The sequence below is a fragment of the Acanthisitta chloris genome, unplaced genomic scaffold (genome assembly GCF_000695815.1).
Source record: "Acanthisitta chloris isolate BGI_N310 unplaced genomic scaffold, ASM69581v1 scaffold218, whole genome shotgun sequence".
Lineage (NCBI taxonomy): Eukaryota > Metazoa > Chordata > Aves > Passeriformes > Acanthisittidae > Acanthisitta > Acanthisitta chloris.
Window position 1 is genome coordinate 41,526 of NW_008687339.1, and position 15,711 is coordinate 57,236.

At 35.8% G+C, this 15,711-nt stretch overlaps 1 protein-coding gene across 1 annotated transcript in view; it reads left to right on the forward strand.

Moving 5' to 3' along the window:
* Positions 1-13,678, forward strand: part of MARK1 (MAP/microtubule affinity-regulating kinase 1) — a 32,885-nt gene extending 19,207 nt beyond the window's left edge. Inside the window, exons 9-17 of the mRNA XM_009080518.1 lie at positions 98-197; positions 779-891; positions 2,136-2,289; positions 3,424-3,617; positions 4,682-4,782; positions 6,879-7,037; positions 7,810-8,061; positions 10,812-10,856; positions 12,908-13,678. Coding sequence (XP_009078766.1) covers positions 98-197; positions 779-891; positions 2,136-2,289; positions 3,424-3,617; positions 4,682-4,782; positions 6,879-7,037; positions 7,810-8,061; positions 10,812-10,856; positions 12,908-13,262 — 1,473 coding nt within the window. The 3' untranslated portion in view covers positions 13,263-13,678. The remainder of the gene's footprint in view (positions 1-97; positions 198-778; positions 892-2,135; positions 2,290-3,423; positions 3,618-4,681; positions 4,783-6,878; positions 7,038-7,809; positions 8,062-10,811; positions 10,857-12,907) is intronic.
* The last annotated feature ends 2,033 nt before the right edge of the window (positions 13,679-15,711 follow it).

Consider the following 15,711-nt stretch of genomic DNA (forward strand, 5'->3'; position numbering starts at 1 on the left):
GATTGTTGCGCAAATAGGTTTTCAGCAGACCAGCTAGCACAGATCTAATGGGGTGTGGTAAATAACATGTTGATCTAAAGCTCATTTCATTTCTTAGCAAATTATGAAGGATCGGTGGATGAATGTTGGCCATGAAGAAGAAGAACTAAAGCCATATACTGAGCCTGAACCAGATTTTAATGACACCAAGAGAATAGGTAAGACTATTGCAAGGATGTTGCATCTGATGCACACAGACAATTTTGTATTTTAAGTCAAAACTAAACTCTTTTACCGAATTTGACCTACAGTCTCATCAAACAAGTAAAATGCATTCTTTTTATTTAAATGAGTAATTCCATCACAATGCCCTCCTTATAACTACTGTTGTGACTTCACTGAGCTGACATAAGTCTACAAGCCAGCAAAAGACAAATAAGACTACAGAATTCAACAGGCTGAAGGCAACAGTTTTCTCCCTCTGTGTTCAGAGAAAGTTACTGTTGCCCTGTAGCTATTCAGTTTCTATTTGCCAGTGCTTTATTCATTTGTTGAATAACACTGAATATTGTATAAATTAGTTTAGAGTTCTATATTATAGTTAAGAGTTTTCAAGTTGAAAATAATGATGAAAGAGAGGAGTCAGCATTTTTGATTTTGCACAGCAAAAAATCCTCTATGGGTTGAGTCCTAGTTACCTCAAATTATAAGTTGTTTTTTTTCTATATTTACTGTTCTGATGTTGTCAGTAAACCCAAACACTTGCTCTGTTAACTTATCTGGCTCTTTTTACTTGTAGACATTATGGTCACAATGGGCTTTTCAAGAGAAGAAATCCATGAATCTTTAGTAAACCAAAAGTACGATGAAGTCATGGCTACTTATCTGCTTCTAGGTAGAAAACCACCCGAAGTAAGTGCTGCCTAATTTACATTTTATATTTTTGCCTTTAAATGTGGCTGGGTTGAATATTCTGGTTGTTGATGTTTTTATTAGTTATTTTTTAACATTTTTTAAAAATTGTCATTGATAACTTATTAATGTCTTTCCCTTTTTGTATCTTCTTGGATATCCTGCTAGTTCTCCTATGAAGAAATAAGTTAAATCTAGTATCTTTGTGTTTGCTTGTAAATGCGTTGAATTGCTTTTTTGAGAAGCCAGCTGTTAATCTGAAGTGGCATGACTTCTAAGTGCTGGGTCTTCTCCCTGTCGTGTGTTTTCAGTAAAATCTGAAACAGTTAATTTGACTACAACAATTATACTTTTAAGATGTGACATCCTTTATTTCTCCGAAATGTGCTCAGCCTTTCTCACTCATATATAGTTTAAAGTATATTTTATTATTTAGTAAATAATTGCATTATAGTCATGGTGATAGAAAAATCTTTTTACAGTTTTGGAACTAGAGAGGGATCTATAGATCTTTTGGGACCACGTGGATTTTTCAAGGAATCAAACCAAGACCGTTATTTCTGAAGCAATTAATTTTTCCTGCTGCTTCATTGGCCTTCCTTCAACTCCAAGATTGTGTAGAACTGATATGCACATCCTTGAGCACATTTTCCCACATCTCTGAACCAGAATTCCCTTGTGATGGCAAAGCATTGAGGGAATCTGTCTAAAATCATTTTGACTCAACCCGCTTGCAAGAGGATATGTATCTTTTCCACTACTCACTCACAACTTATGCTTCAACAAGCCAATGCCTGAGTTACATACCTTATAATGGTGTGTTGAAGGCCATAAAGAGGCCTTGAATCAGTCAGTACTTGCTTTTTAGCCCTTCTGGCTTGGTCTGATGCATTTTGAAATTGTTCTGAAGCTATGAATGCTCTTAGGCTTTAAAATATTTTTTTTTAAAAAAAGGTAAGGGGAGCCATTCATTGGCTTAGGTTTTAAAGTAGCACAGGTTTTGTTTCTGTCAGTATTCTTCTAGTTTTATTTTCAGCATTCATTAACTTCTTGACTTTACCTGTGTGTTTTTAAAGCATTTTAAACAGATGAAGTGATACATTTTATCTTGAAGAATATTCAACTCTGGGTACTATTTTAAATTAAGAAAAACCACTTGATTGAAACTCTTTGTTTTGTTATGCCATAAAAATACCAGTACTGTTGAATTTTGTTTATGCTTTGAAAAACTCTTTTTCTTGTAGTTTGAAGCCGGTGATTCCTTGTCCAGCAGCAACTTGGGTCAGAGATCTCGTCCTAGCAGTGACCTCAACAATAGTTCTGTGCAGTCTCCTGCTCACCTGAAGGTCCAGCGGAGTATATCGACTAATCAGAAACAACGGCGATTCAGTGATCATGGTGGGGATGACATTGCAGCAAGTAAAGTAACACACAAACTCTGAATGTGCAGTGTTTTGTGAGCCTGGCAGGTCCACCACTCTGTGCATTTGTTGTGTATCTCATCGTACTCTGCTGTGATGCGTCAATCTGTATGAGCAGATTCTGTGGTAAATCTGGATCAATGTAACTTGCAGATTTTAATTTTTTTTGACTTTTAGCTTGGTTAACTCACTAAATAAGACCTTGAGTATGTTTTCTGTTTAGGAAGTAAGGGCAAATATTGGTCTGGATAAGCTCCAAAGGGCCATTATTTTGATCAGTACATTTGGAGCTGGGGCCAAATTCTTTGATTCCATGAGACAACAATTTTGCCAAGTATTCAGGAAACAGTTTCAGGTGAAAGTGGTTACATCAGAAAGGAGTAAGTGTTTAAAATATTAAATCACAGAATGGGTAAGTTTGGAAGGAACCACAGTGAGTCATCTGGTTCATTCTTCTCAGAGAACTATCAAATTGCTATAAATATGTCTAAAATGCTTGGCTCCTTTCTCTGCCGAATTTACATTATTATTTTCCCCATTTTATTTCCCAAAAAGGTAACCAATATTATGAAAGTCATTAGCTGATTTGATTTTATTTCAAGGGAATGTAAATTTCTACTGATGGAGGACTTTTCCCAAAGCATTTTAAAAAAATTATGAGGGGGAAAGAATTGTAATTATTCCAAGTATAAACATGCTTTTAAACACAGTAGTCCTAGGGTTTTCAAGGGAAAATCATCTTTCATAGTATTTAGAAGAAAAGGTACGTGGCAAAAAAAATACTAAAAAATAATACAAAAAATATCCTCAGATTCCTTTTTTTCAGAATATTGCACAAATTGCATGGGTTTAAAATTAGAATTAAAATATTCTTCTAGGGTTTGTGTGTTGATGTGAAGTGGGAACTAACTCTGAACTGCAAATTGGTTGTGAAGAAAGAGTGGGTAAAAAGAACACAGGCTCTCACAGCTCAATTTAGTAGGCTGAGTTTGCCATCATAGTTGTTCGAATGCTTTTTTTTGGACTCAGGGAGTTATATTTAGACTATTTTGGCCGAGAAAAATGCAGTGGTTATTTTTAGATATTTACTAATACTGATTTTATTTGGCAGTTGGTCCCTCCATTCCTCCTGCTGTGTCATACACAAAAAGGTCTCAGGCAAATAGTGTGGAAAGTGAACAGAAAGAAGACTGGGACAAGGATGTCTCACGCAAAGTTGGGAGCACTACAGTGGGATCCAAAGGAGAGATGGCTGCAAGTCCACTTGTGGGTCCAGAAAGAAAGAAATCCAGTGCAGTTACCAGTGTAAGTGTGTGTGCTTTTGGCTTGTTATATTTATTTTTGCCTATTTAAACAAAAAATGCAGCACAAGATTCCTATACATATAATGGTTACTGTATAAGCCACTAAATCTATTTCTCCTATTACTCTAACTTACAAGAGTTTAACAACTGCAGTAGTTGTTTCTGAAATTAATCTTCCTTACAAATTGGCTTTGAAGCAGTTTATTCACCGTGGGGTCCTGTAATGCTGAAAAACTGTAGGTGAGGAAGACCTAAACACAGTAAATCTTGCAGAGTTCATGATGTCCTACAGTACCCAAGTCTATACTGTATTTGAAATCTTTTAGCCAGCATGCATCAGTATGTAATGTTAGCACTTTGCAACCACTCCCACCCCAGATTCAATATGTACTATATTAAAAACTGAGAATTGTACATCATTTACTGAAAGTAAGCCTTCAGCAGCTAATCTGTGCATGGTAGGGGTAGAGGAGAATTTTTGTAGGTATTTTCTGCAGTGTGTGTAAAATGAAATAAGTAACAGAAATTCCTGACAGTATTTGTTGCTACAAGACCTATTTGCCGTAATTTCTGGACTGACTGACACAGGTCAACAGCATTTTCATTTTTCTCTTGAGAACATCTTTGACAGGGGCAACAGACTGTGAGGCTGCAGTCCTTGTTGGCAAGGCAGTCTCACAGGGAAGCCTTTCAGCCAGCCATACGTGTGTTCTCTGGGATTCCAGGTTGGTTGGTTGATCCCAAGAACAGATAATTCACTAGCACAGTATGTGGGAGTTGGATAATAATATTTAGTAAAGCAAGTGTCAGCAAAATTAAATTTCTCTGCTTTCTCTTAGCATATTCTCAATGGTGCAGTAATGAGACGGTGAATGAGCTATTGGAAAAAATAACTGGTGATGTAAATCATTTGTGTCAGCAGGTTAACCTAGTACATTTGAAGACATTAAGAATATAAATAAATGTCTGAAACACTGTTTCGATTTGCTTCCGGTGCTTACGTTTTTGTACAGCATAATATGCATTAGAAGAAAGTATTTAACTTTTGCCTTAATTTTCTTCTAGAATAACGTGTTTTCTGGTAGTGGAATGACGAGGAGGAACACTTATGTTTGTGAACGCTCTTCGGAGCGCTACTCTGCAATACAGAATGGGAAGGACAACAGGTACTGTTCAACTTGTCTTGCTTATTAATTTGGGTACCAGAACCAAGGCATGGGAGCAGCAGGTTATGCAATTAATCAATACAATTTTGAAGCATAGTGTGAATTATATGAAGTCCAGCTGTGTGTTTTGATCTTGTCTTCTACTGCTGTTTCTGTGTTTGTGGTGAAATTTTTAACTAAATGAGTCAATCAACTTTTGCCTCTCTTTGTGGAATCACATTTATTATCAAGGATTGTCTTCCAACACAGAGTAGAGTACCTATGCTAACAAGTAATTGCTTCAGAAGGATCAGTCTGGCAGTATAGCCTGATCCTTTTTCATTCCCTTCTGTAATCAGTCAAAAAGTTGAAATTGTTAAAACTTGTCGATCATCATCAATGTAACTTTCTGGCCTAAATAATAACTTCATACTGATGGTAACCAATTTGTGTCTATGTAGGATGTTCATTACACTCAGTTTAGTATGTTTTATTAAATAGTATTGTATTTAACACTGCCAGTTACTGTTTTTTAAAATATGTCCTTTGTTCATCCTTAGTGTTAGTTAACCTATGTACCTGACTGAAGAATAAAATATTAACTTTAATGGAGAGTAATCAAAACAGGATTTTTTTTATTATTTTGGTTTGGTTTTTTTTAAGATTAAAGCTATTCAAACAAAACAGTTAAGGTGGAATGAACCAAAGAATTCATAGCATGAAATAACCAAACTAATTTTCTAGATTGTTTTCGGTCATAGTATTTGCATTTTTAAATGATGCATATAATTTTGGAAATAAGAAATTTAGGATTCTTTCAAGTAAAATGACAAGCTATGGAATGTGTGAAGTACAGCTATTTAAAGTGCTTTAAGGAGGTACATTAAGAAGCAGGACACTAATTTTCAGTATTTAATTTCAAATTATTAGATAGGTGCTTTCAAAAGTGTCTTCCCAAATTTTTCTGTATAGATTCAAATATTTGAACAAAGTTAATAAGAAGAAAGAAAATAAGCATGTTATTTACATATAGGTTTAAAATAAATACTGCAATATTTTTTTCTGCTCTCACAAAGACTGAGGTTTTTCTTTCAAGACATTTAATAGCAAAAACACTACAAAGAGAAGGGATTTTTATTTCAGAGGTTTTAATTTTGCAGTTCAATTTTTTCTATAGTATTTAAAGACTCTTGATCCCTGTTCTTTGCATGAGTGCAATGAATGTGCTCAGTTCTTTGAGCATTTCTGAAAAATGAAGAATTATTTTCATCTGAGTTGCATTATTTGCTTTTCCTACAAGACATTGCATTGCAGTTGAATTTGGATTTGGTGTAGCTGAACATCTTGTGTCATCGAATTATTCATCTGAAATCTTTACTTCTTTGCTGCAGATATTTAGCTTTGGGACTGCAGTCGCTAATACATTATTAATGTGATTTCACTTTTGCTTGTAGAGGCAAAGCTGTAGTTTGCCTTAAGTAATTTGATTTTTTGTTTTAAAAATTAATAACACAATAGTTTTACCACTGCTTTCATCTTTCTTGCCACTTAAGGAAGGAGAAGTAAAAGTACTGGTAGAAGGAACTGTACTTTGAAAGCATTGACTCAGCTTAGTAGTGACCAGGATGGTCCAGAGGAGAAGTACAAATTGGTCCTTTAAAAACACCAGTCACTTCCAAGTGATAATGTGACAGCAGTTCCAAATGTTTCAAGTTTTAGATGTTTGTTTTCACTTGAAAATAAGGGTAGTCGCTTCATTAAAGGACAATCTATTCAAGTCTTTTGTGAGTTTCTTTTACAGTATTTTTCAGTGTTTCCATGTACTCTTTGTAGTCGTTCTATACTACTTCAAATAACTTGTGTAGGCCTTTTCATTCCTCCCAAGATTAAGCTTAACTTAACATATATAGTGAATGGATTTATCAATGAACTTAATTTTCTCAGAATTTTGGATTCTTTCCTTTAGCTGACTGAGGGAGCCTGGGAACTCAGTCTTCTGGTTATCTAATCAGCACTTGCTGTGTTCAAAAAGAATAAATTATTTAAGAGGTCTTACACTAACCTTTCATTTCCCTTCTTATTTGTCCATCACTCCTGCCTTGCTGCCATGGTAAAAGCCTAACAGAAATGTCGACAAGCAGCACATCTTCTGCAGGCTCTGCAGTAGCCTCTGTGTCTACACGCCCTCGACATCAAAAGTCTATGTCTGCCTCTGGTCATCCTATCAAAGTTACACTGCCAACCATCAAAGATGGTACTGAAGCTTACCGACCAAGGTAAGATATTGATGATTAAATTTTTAGTGCTGTGCACTTCAAATGCTGTTGTTCAGTTCATGGTAGATCTCAATATGCTTGTAATCTAATCAAAACTTGCGTTCTGTTGAAGCAGTAGCTTACTCAAGTAGCATGGGTATTACAGGTGATTTAAGCCTGATTTTATTCATGTTTGCATACTGTTAAAGAAGTTCCTTAACTGCATCCCTCTGGAAACTTCTGGAAAACTGAAGTAGTTAAAAATTTGACTACTGTAGGCAAGACCATGCAACATAGACCACAGTGAATTAAAATGAAATACTGAAATGTTAACCTCTCAGGTTTGTAGATTGCTATGTTCATTTCTGTCTAAAAGCACCATAGTATGGTTGTTCTTACTATTAAATGCCCAAATAGCTTTATACATTTATTTCAGCTAGATGATTACTTAAGAAAAGTGTTAAAGGTTTTCATGAACACCTTTTTCCAGAAAAGGGCTGGAAACACTTTCAGATCTTACTACAGACTTTTCTACCTTTTTCCTTTGTCCTATAATCAGTGTATACTCTTTATAACTGCTCTTAATATTCGAGAAAATTTTGATTTCCCAATGAAAATATCTCTTGATTATTTCTAAGTATGAATAATAAAAGCAAATCAGTTGCAGAATCAGGTTTTAAAATAAAAACAATTGACAGCAGTGTTTCTTTCCTATCTTTGAGAAATGGTTGTCATGTTGGGAGGGTTTTTAGCATCGTCTTTCTCTTTATTTATGCTTCTGTTTTCCGAGCAGTGCAACTCAAAGAGTGCCTGCTGCTTCCCCGTCTGCTCACAGTATTAGCACTACCACCCCAGACCGAACACGCTTTCCTCGAGGGAGCTCAAGTCGAAGCACTTTCCATGGTGAGCAGCTAAGGGAGCGGCGTAATGCCACTTACAATGGACCACCTGCCTCACCATCCCATGAAACCAGTGCTTTTGCACATGCTAGAAGAGGGACATCAACGGGTATAATAAGCAAGATAACTTCAAAGTTTGTTCGCAGGTTAGTACCTCGATTTTTAAGAGAAAAATCAAAAGAGCCCAGCCTTTATGCAGGGCCAAAATTGCGAACTCTTTGAGAATTTTCAGTTTAAGACTGAAATAAATGTAAATTTAGTTAGAATGTTCCTTGGTTTGTGTATTCCTTCCAGAATCTGCTTTGTTTTACTTCTCTGTGTATATTTTAATCATAATGTTTCACCAGCTATTCTGCTTCTTTATCTTAAAGAGAATGCTGCTCAAAAGGGGTTTTTGCTCTTGCTTACAGCTAAAATACAAAGACGTTACAATTAAGTTAAAATGAAATCAATTTAAGTACTGAAAACAGTGACTTCAAAATGAGTCATTATTTAATGTTAACAGTACTTTTTTAACTGGATGCGGTTTGTTGCAAGTTCTATATTTACAATGAGTTTATTGCTGTGCTTGGAAGGAATAGGTGTAAAATTATTTCGCCTATTCTAAAATAGGTGAATAAATGAGAAGCTCAGAAGCAGGCAAAAGCCTGGATATCTGGAGATAATATTTCAGTATCATACAGCCTCTTATATTATGTCACTAGCTTCTCCAAATGTAAGTTCAGAATTCTGAAAGAAGAAAACTCATACATCCTGGATCTGCATTCATTGCTATGATGATGCTAACAGCAGTAATAGTGTGAGGAGAGGTGCTGGGAAAGCTTTTCAAAGATAGCATTTAATATCAAGTGACTGTTGACTTAGCAGTCACAGGAACTTTCCCAAAAGGGCACTTAATTTTGAGTTTGCCTCTTTCTAACAGGGATTTACTAATAATTCTTAAGCCTATTTATGAATGTGTCCATACTGCATCATTGTCAGATTTACAACGCAATTACACACTAGAAATCTCTATTTCCCTTGCAGAATCATGCTGTTATGTACTGAATTCTGTCATTTGTGTGTAGGGGATAAAAAGCTAGGTTAAGCTAGTAGTTGTAAATTTGTAAGTAAAACATCATGAATTGCATAAGGTGGTCCTGCAGGGGGAAAAGAAAGGTAGAAATGCAGGGATGTTTCTCATTAAATTGTTATCACCTGGTCAGCTGATAGTGCATCAGTGTGTGGCTAATACCTCCTATGATGACCTAAAAAAAAAAGTATATGAATTTTCTTTTTTCAGAAACCTGAATATACAGGACTATAATCCTCCATTATTGGTATCTCCAGCACTTACATAGTTGCAAGGAGATAATTGTTCTCTTTTTTTTTAAAGAGGAAAAAAAGTTATAGCAATGTTAGTCAACTGTGTCAGTATAGATTTCTAGATGGAGAGAAAGGTATTTTCTGTTGAGCAGCTAATCAGTTTCAAGAGCACAGGTTGGTTTTTGCATTATAGCTCATTGTTACTTGCAAGGAATGGCATCTTGAATTTTTTTTGAAGAGTCAAATCAAAGAATATTTTCATTATATTAAACTACAATATTAAAATAATTGTGAACTAGGTGTTTAGAATTAACATGTCTTAAATTTAAAATGCAACAATGTATCTTTATTATAGAAGGTTTTTATGCAATTTCTTATTTTATTTTAGGCTGTTAAAAGTGTATTTTCCTATAATAAAGGCTTTGTAGGGTGTGTGTTTGTTGCTGGTGACGGTGGAGTGTTTTGTCGTGGTTTTATTTTTTTACATTTGGGTTATTTGAGCCTTAGTTGCTGGGATTACATGGGTGGAGGTTCCGGGGGTTTATTTTTTGCTGTTCTTTTATTTGGATCACATAACTGCATGCCTTTTAACTTCTGTACTGTTCAGGAAATAATGCTTTAAAGCACTCTTTGACTAGAAGGGGTCATGAAAGACTTTTTTTACTAACTTTTGGCAAAGGTAAATGCCTCTTCTGGTAAGTATATAAAATAAATGCATAATGGGAATGTTTAGTGGTTAGAGTATTGAAGCATTTTGAATCAGTGGTTTATGTCATGTGATACTTCCCTGAAGTTAGTTACTGAAGTATTTGTGTTTCGAAGGTATTTAATTAGCTATTGAAATTAGGTGCTAAAATGTTTGTACAGCAGCACTAGGTACATATGTAGGTGGCTTGTGCTGTGGATATATTTCAAGTTGTTTCATACTAAAAAGACATAATATAAAACAGTTCCTTGTAAAGCACAGCTCTAATTCAACTAGATTAAGATATGCTTAACCTCAAGCTCACCAGTAATCTTACTGAACTCAGTATAACAGCTGATTTCCTTAAAGCTAAGCAGATGTTCAAGCAAGAAATTCGAGTTCTGAATTGAGCTCCAAACGTTTGGTCTCACAACCTTTTAGGCACATCTTATGGTTAATTACTTGAGTGTGCTTAAGCATGGGCACGTCCCGAAGTGCTTTCAGGATCAGGACTGAGGGATAAAGGCCTGACCCGCAAGGGTGCAGAGTGGAGCCCCCCTGGACCACCTTGACTTACTGCTCCTCTGTGCTTGCTGGAATTACATGAGGCCATTGCTCTACCTGCAGTAGGTTGGGAACAATGTGTTAAGTGTGCCATTAGTTTGAAAAAAAAAAATTTATACAATTACATGTCAAAGCTGAAAGAAGTGAAGGTATGATCATAAAGGGAAATAAATTGCAGCTGTGAGAAGACTATTAAACAGTATTAGGCTTGACATTATTATACTGATTTTTTTTTTTATTTTTTTTCCTTCAGTAGCTATTTAACAATGTTCTAGGTGTAGGTTTTCTTAACTTTTATTTTTCACCTTTATCATTGAATCTCAACCTTAACTTTGTTTTGAGGGATCCAAGTGAAGGCGAAGCCAGTGGCAGAACTGACACCTCAAGGTGAGGAGTCACTATTAATACTTCGCTCTTAGGTCTTTCGCATCAAGGTTTAAGTGATTTCTTACAGACTTCTAATCAGGATGTAAAATAGAATAGTGCTTAAGTAATCTGTATTTCAAAAATGTTTTTCATTTGGGGGGAGGGGGTTTTGGTGAGGTCCTTTATACCCTTCATTTCTGCTTTCTTGCGAAGTATTTACTATAAAACTTTATGTAAGCATATTCCTTTGAATAATAAAGCCCCCTGCAGGAGTTAACCAATCATGCAGGCACTTAAAATAATGTTTTGACTTACAAATTTTTAATGGTGTTTACTTTTGGTTTCAGTGGAAAATGTAATATAGTTTGTGTATCTGTCTGTGTATATGTATCTATTAAATTTTGACTATAGTTACATACTGTGCCCAATAGTAAAGCCACTGTTTGCCAGAAGTAAACCCCTTATAGTCCCTGAGAAATGAATGTTGCTTGCACTGAGAAATAAAACAAGTGACATTCAGACAAAAGGTGTGGTGACTGCCAAATATTGAATTTGTATGGCAACTGCTGTACACAAATCTATAGATGCTTTGTTAATAATAAAACATTCCTTTATATGCTCATTTCCAAGTATATCTGCTCTTATTGCCATGTTTCAGCATTTGGTTCTGCATTTTTGGTGTGCTTAAGCACAGTGCATAGCTCTTTATTTTTCTGCTCTCTAATGAACAGGCATTGTAGTTTGCATTCTAAACTGGTCACTTACGAAAAGCATCGACTTAGTTTTCAAAATAGAAATCCTCTATTTAAAAAAAACAAACAGCATGTTCTTGACAGGAGACACTGTATAATACATAACGCATTTATCTAAGTTAGCCCTTTTCAACTGAAAGTCTATTAGCTGTCAAATTCTGGAAATGGAAAGGGAAAACAGATTAATTAAGTGTTCAAATGAAACAAAGTGTGAAGTTGCTTTCAGCTCTTGCTTTCATTCTCTAGCTTTTTCTGCTTTTTGTCATCCTACAGTGTCTGTTTCGGGCTAAAAAAGTCATTTGAGATCTTATCCCTGCCATGCTCTATCCCTTAATATCGATGTGGTTCTCTGGGGATTACACTGAAAGTTAAATTAAAAATGCCTGTTTTGACTCCTCTCTGGGTAATGACGGTTTATAGACTACCAAAATGAGAGCAGCACCTTTCCCCAGAGATGGATGGGGAGGCATCAGCATCATGGGTACTTGGGACAGGAACAGATACAGCTGAATTACTTAAAATAATTAGTGCTGTTTCTCAAAATGCTTTCCACAATGGAATAAATAATCTGTTCGGTAAGGAAGCATCAGACTGAGAACATTAATTGGAGATTACTCCCTTGCAATTTTATCCAAGTCATTGTCTCAAATAAAACACTTCGTCTCTACACGTCGCTTTTTCTTCTGTGAAAAGCTGCTGTTTACAACCAAATTACAGCACAAAATTCTGCTTCATTAGTTAAAATAAAACACATTATTATTATAAGGTTGTTTGACACAGAGAGAGGTCAAAAATACATCATAAATGCAAAAGAGGGAAAATGTGGAAAAGAGGGGAGGGGGGAAAAAAGGGAGGGAATTAACTGAGGACTTGTGAATCGCAGGATGGGATTTCTTCCTCTGCTGCTTTTACAGTATGATTTATGCTTCAGGATTGTGTCCTTCAACTTCAGTTTTGTTGGTGTATGGCATGCTCCAGATCATGAAATCAGCAGAACTTCAGTCATGCTTTTACATAGATTCCACTTTCTTTGGAGCAGTATGGAGTAACGTGTGTCTGCTGCAGTTCCCATTGCACATGTCATCAGAACGTTGCAGAACAGGGGTTTCCAAACTTGCTTTGCTATGCTGAAGCACGCACGTGCAGGAGATTGGGCTCAACTGTTCCAGAAGTATCCATGTAACTTTTTGAATCGGATTGCGTGTGACTAGTGGCATGTGAATTGCAGTTTAGAAACCTCTGTTCAAGAACTGTATTTCTCTTCTACCTCTTGGTTATACTGCTTTTGGTTTTGACTGTTGTGTATGTCACTTGTTCCAGGAGTGTTTCTGGGGAGCCAAAAGACAGAGAGAAGGAGGATATCAAAGATTCGAAGCCACGCTCCTTGCGGTTCACGTGGAGTATGAAGACCACTAGTTCTATGGACCCGAACGATATGATGAGAGAGATTCGGAAAGTGTTAGATGCTAATAACTGTGATTACGAACAAAAAGAGAGGTTTTTGCTCTTCTGTGTTCACGGTGATGCACGACAAGATAGCCTTGTTCAGTGGGAGATGGAAGTCTGCAAACTGCCACGATTATCACTCAATGGGGTGCGTTTCAAGAGAATATCTGGGACTTCTATCGCATTCAAGAACATTGCATCCAAGATAGCAAATGAGCTTAAGCTGTAAAGAAAACCTAAATTCTTTGGGATCAGGGAAGATTCATACATGATCTACACTTTGAATGTACTGGTTACGCCTAATGTGATTGGCCTGTGAAACTCCCCATGTAGAAATTGCCCTTATTGCAATAAGGTTATACATAGTTATTCAGAATTGTAAAGTTAAATCCAGTATGACCTATATTAAATAACTGTAGCTAAAGAAGTTATGTTCACATGTACAGGTAAGTATATAGAGCATTCTGTTCATTTTATGTTCATAGAGTTGTATAATAAAAAGATGACTGCTTAAATTCAGATCTTGTATAGTTGTCTAGATTTCTGCACAGGAATGTATGTTTCATGCTTTGAGTTGGAAAAGTTCTTCCCTATCATTTACATTTTTGGTGGGTTTTATAAGTCTTACCTCTACCATGTGTTTTTTTTAAAAATTGTGTCCTGAGTCAAATGCACAAAACTAGTTTTCACAACTGTAGCATGACCATTTTTAATTATTTAAAGGTTGTTCATGATCTGAACCAAAAGTCAGTGAATAATTGTCTTTTGTTCTACATGAGACTGTTCCTGCTTATCTTTGGCTCTTATTGGATGGTGTTTAGTTAAAAAAAAAAAAAAAAAAAAAAGACAAACTTGTTTACAGTGTTGGCACTTACAGTTTAGAAATTTTGTTCTGCCTTGGGCCAGCTCAGAGCTGTGGGGGAAGAGAAACCAGGCGTAAGTGATGTTCTGTCTGCAAATTCCAGTGCTTACTCCCATGACCCATTAACAAATGTAGCACCAAAACAGAGAACCAGAATTATTTTATTTGAATATAATGGTGTAAAATATCACTTGTTTGCTGCCTTCAAAATACTACAAATTCCATTTTATGGATATATATTAACATTGGGACTGTTTAATAGCACAAGATAATCTGACGTGTTGACCAATTGTATAAGTTAATAATACCACCTCAGGAATTAGCTTGGCTTTTGGAGCATGTGCCCCCAAAGAGTACATGCAATTCCATGTAATATTTTACAGCTAAACATACATTGTTTATAATGATAAATTGTTGATTTATGCCTTTGTGGTTGTACAGTTTGTTCCCATGTAACCTGTTTGTGTTTTTTACCAGATTTCCTGTATTTATTCCACATCATTATGCCTGTAATGTGCAGCTTTGTAATTAGGCATTTGCCTACAGAAAAGAAAAAAAAAAGCCCCACATTTTTTTCCTTCATAATTAATGATTATAAACTATGTAAAACCACTAGTACTGGTACATTTTAATACTTGTTCTTTTGTACTGAATTAACCATAGAGGTTGGTTGTGCAATGTTATTTAATGTCGTAATTACTGTAATATCAATATATGGGCCCCATCTGCACACTTTTGTGAAGAATAGAAAGTTCATTAAGAAATTGTCACTTTAAAAAATAAAAACTAAAAAAAAAGCTGTGGTCAACTCTGTAACCCTAAGTTAGAAGGCTGTAAGTGTAGTAAATGTGCCATTCTCTAATGGCTTCTTGACCGAGATGGACTTTACATACTGTACTGTGATGTAGTTTTCCTATGTAACAGTTATGTTCGGAAATGAACGTGTATTGTTGCCTTAGAAAAAGGGTGGTATTTGGAAAGAAAAAAACTGTAGCCCCTTTTCTTTTTTAATTTTTTTTAAAAATCTGATGTTCATTGAAACAAAATCTGATGCAAGTCATCTTGATTCACTGGTGCACTCTATTAAAACTTACTTGAACAGTTCTCATACTAAAATACTTGTTGTTTGCCCTTTATAAAAGCACAGTTATTACTGCAGGTAGCACAACAGCCTAGAGCTGTACAGGCTCTTCAGCAAAATGTGAATTCAGGTCTAGCATTGCATTGGTTCTGTGGTCCTGCGCTTTCCAGAAACCATCAGTGGTTTAGCACTTAAAAATCAATCTCCAGGAGCTTTTTCAGAAGTACCAAAAATCAGCCTTGGGGGAAGGGGTTGTGTGTCTGCTCAATTTACCATAAATGTTCAATTATCCACAAAAATACACAACTAGAAGATAACTGTGTTTCTAATCTAAGGTCATGTATGAACTTAAGTCATGAAACAAAACCGTTTGCCTTTTTAGAAGGTTCAGTGGAAAAAATATAGGTCATTCTGTGATACTAGATTAAGTACTTAGGGTAGCTTCCCGCTTTACAGGCACTATTTTTCCATGGCTGACTTTGCCCTAGATTGTTGCTGGTTTTCAGCGCTTCATGGAGCCAGAGATGTATTCATGTTCCACAAAACACAGACAGCATTTCCAGAGGACAGACCTTTACCAATTTTAGTTCAAATCTCCCATGAAATAGGGCACCTCAAAGTGCTAATTTGATGTTTATATATATGGACAGTTTACAAATGGTATTATTTCTAGTACCTACCAGTGGTGTGCTTGTGCCCTGATTACCAAACCCTGCTGCCCTCCTTCTTTTGCCT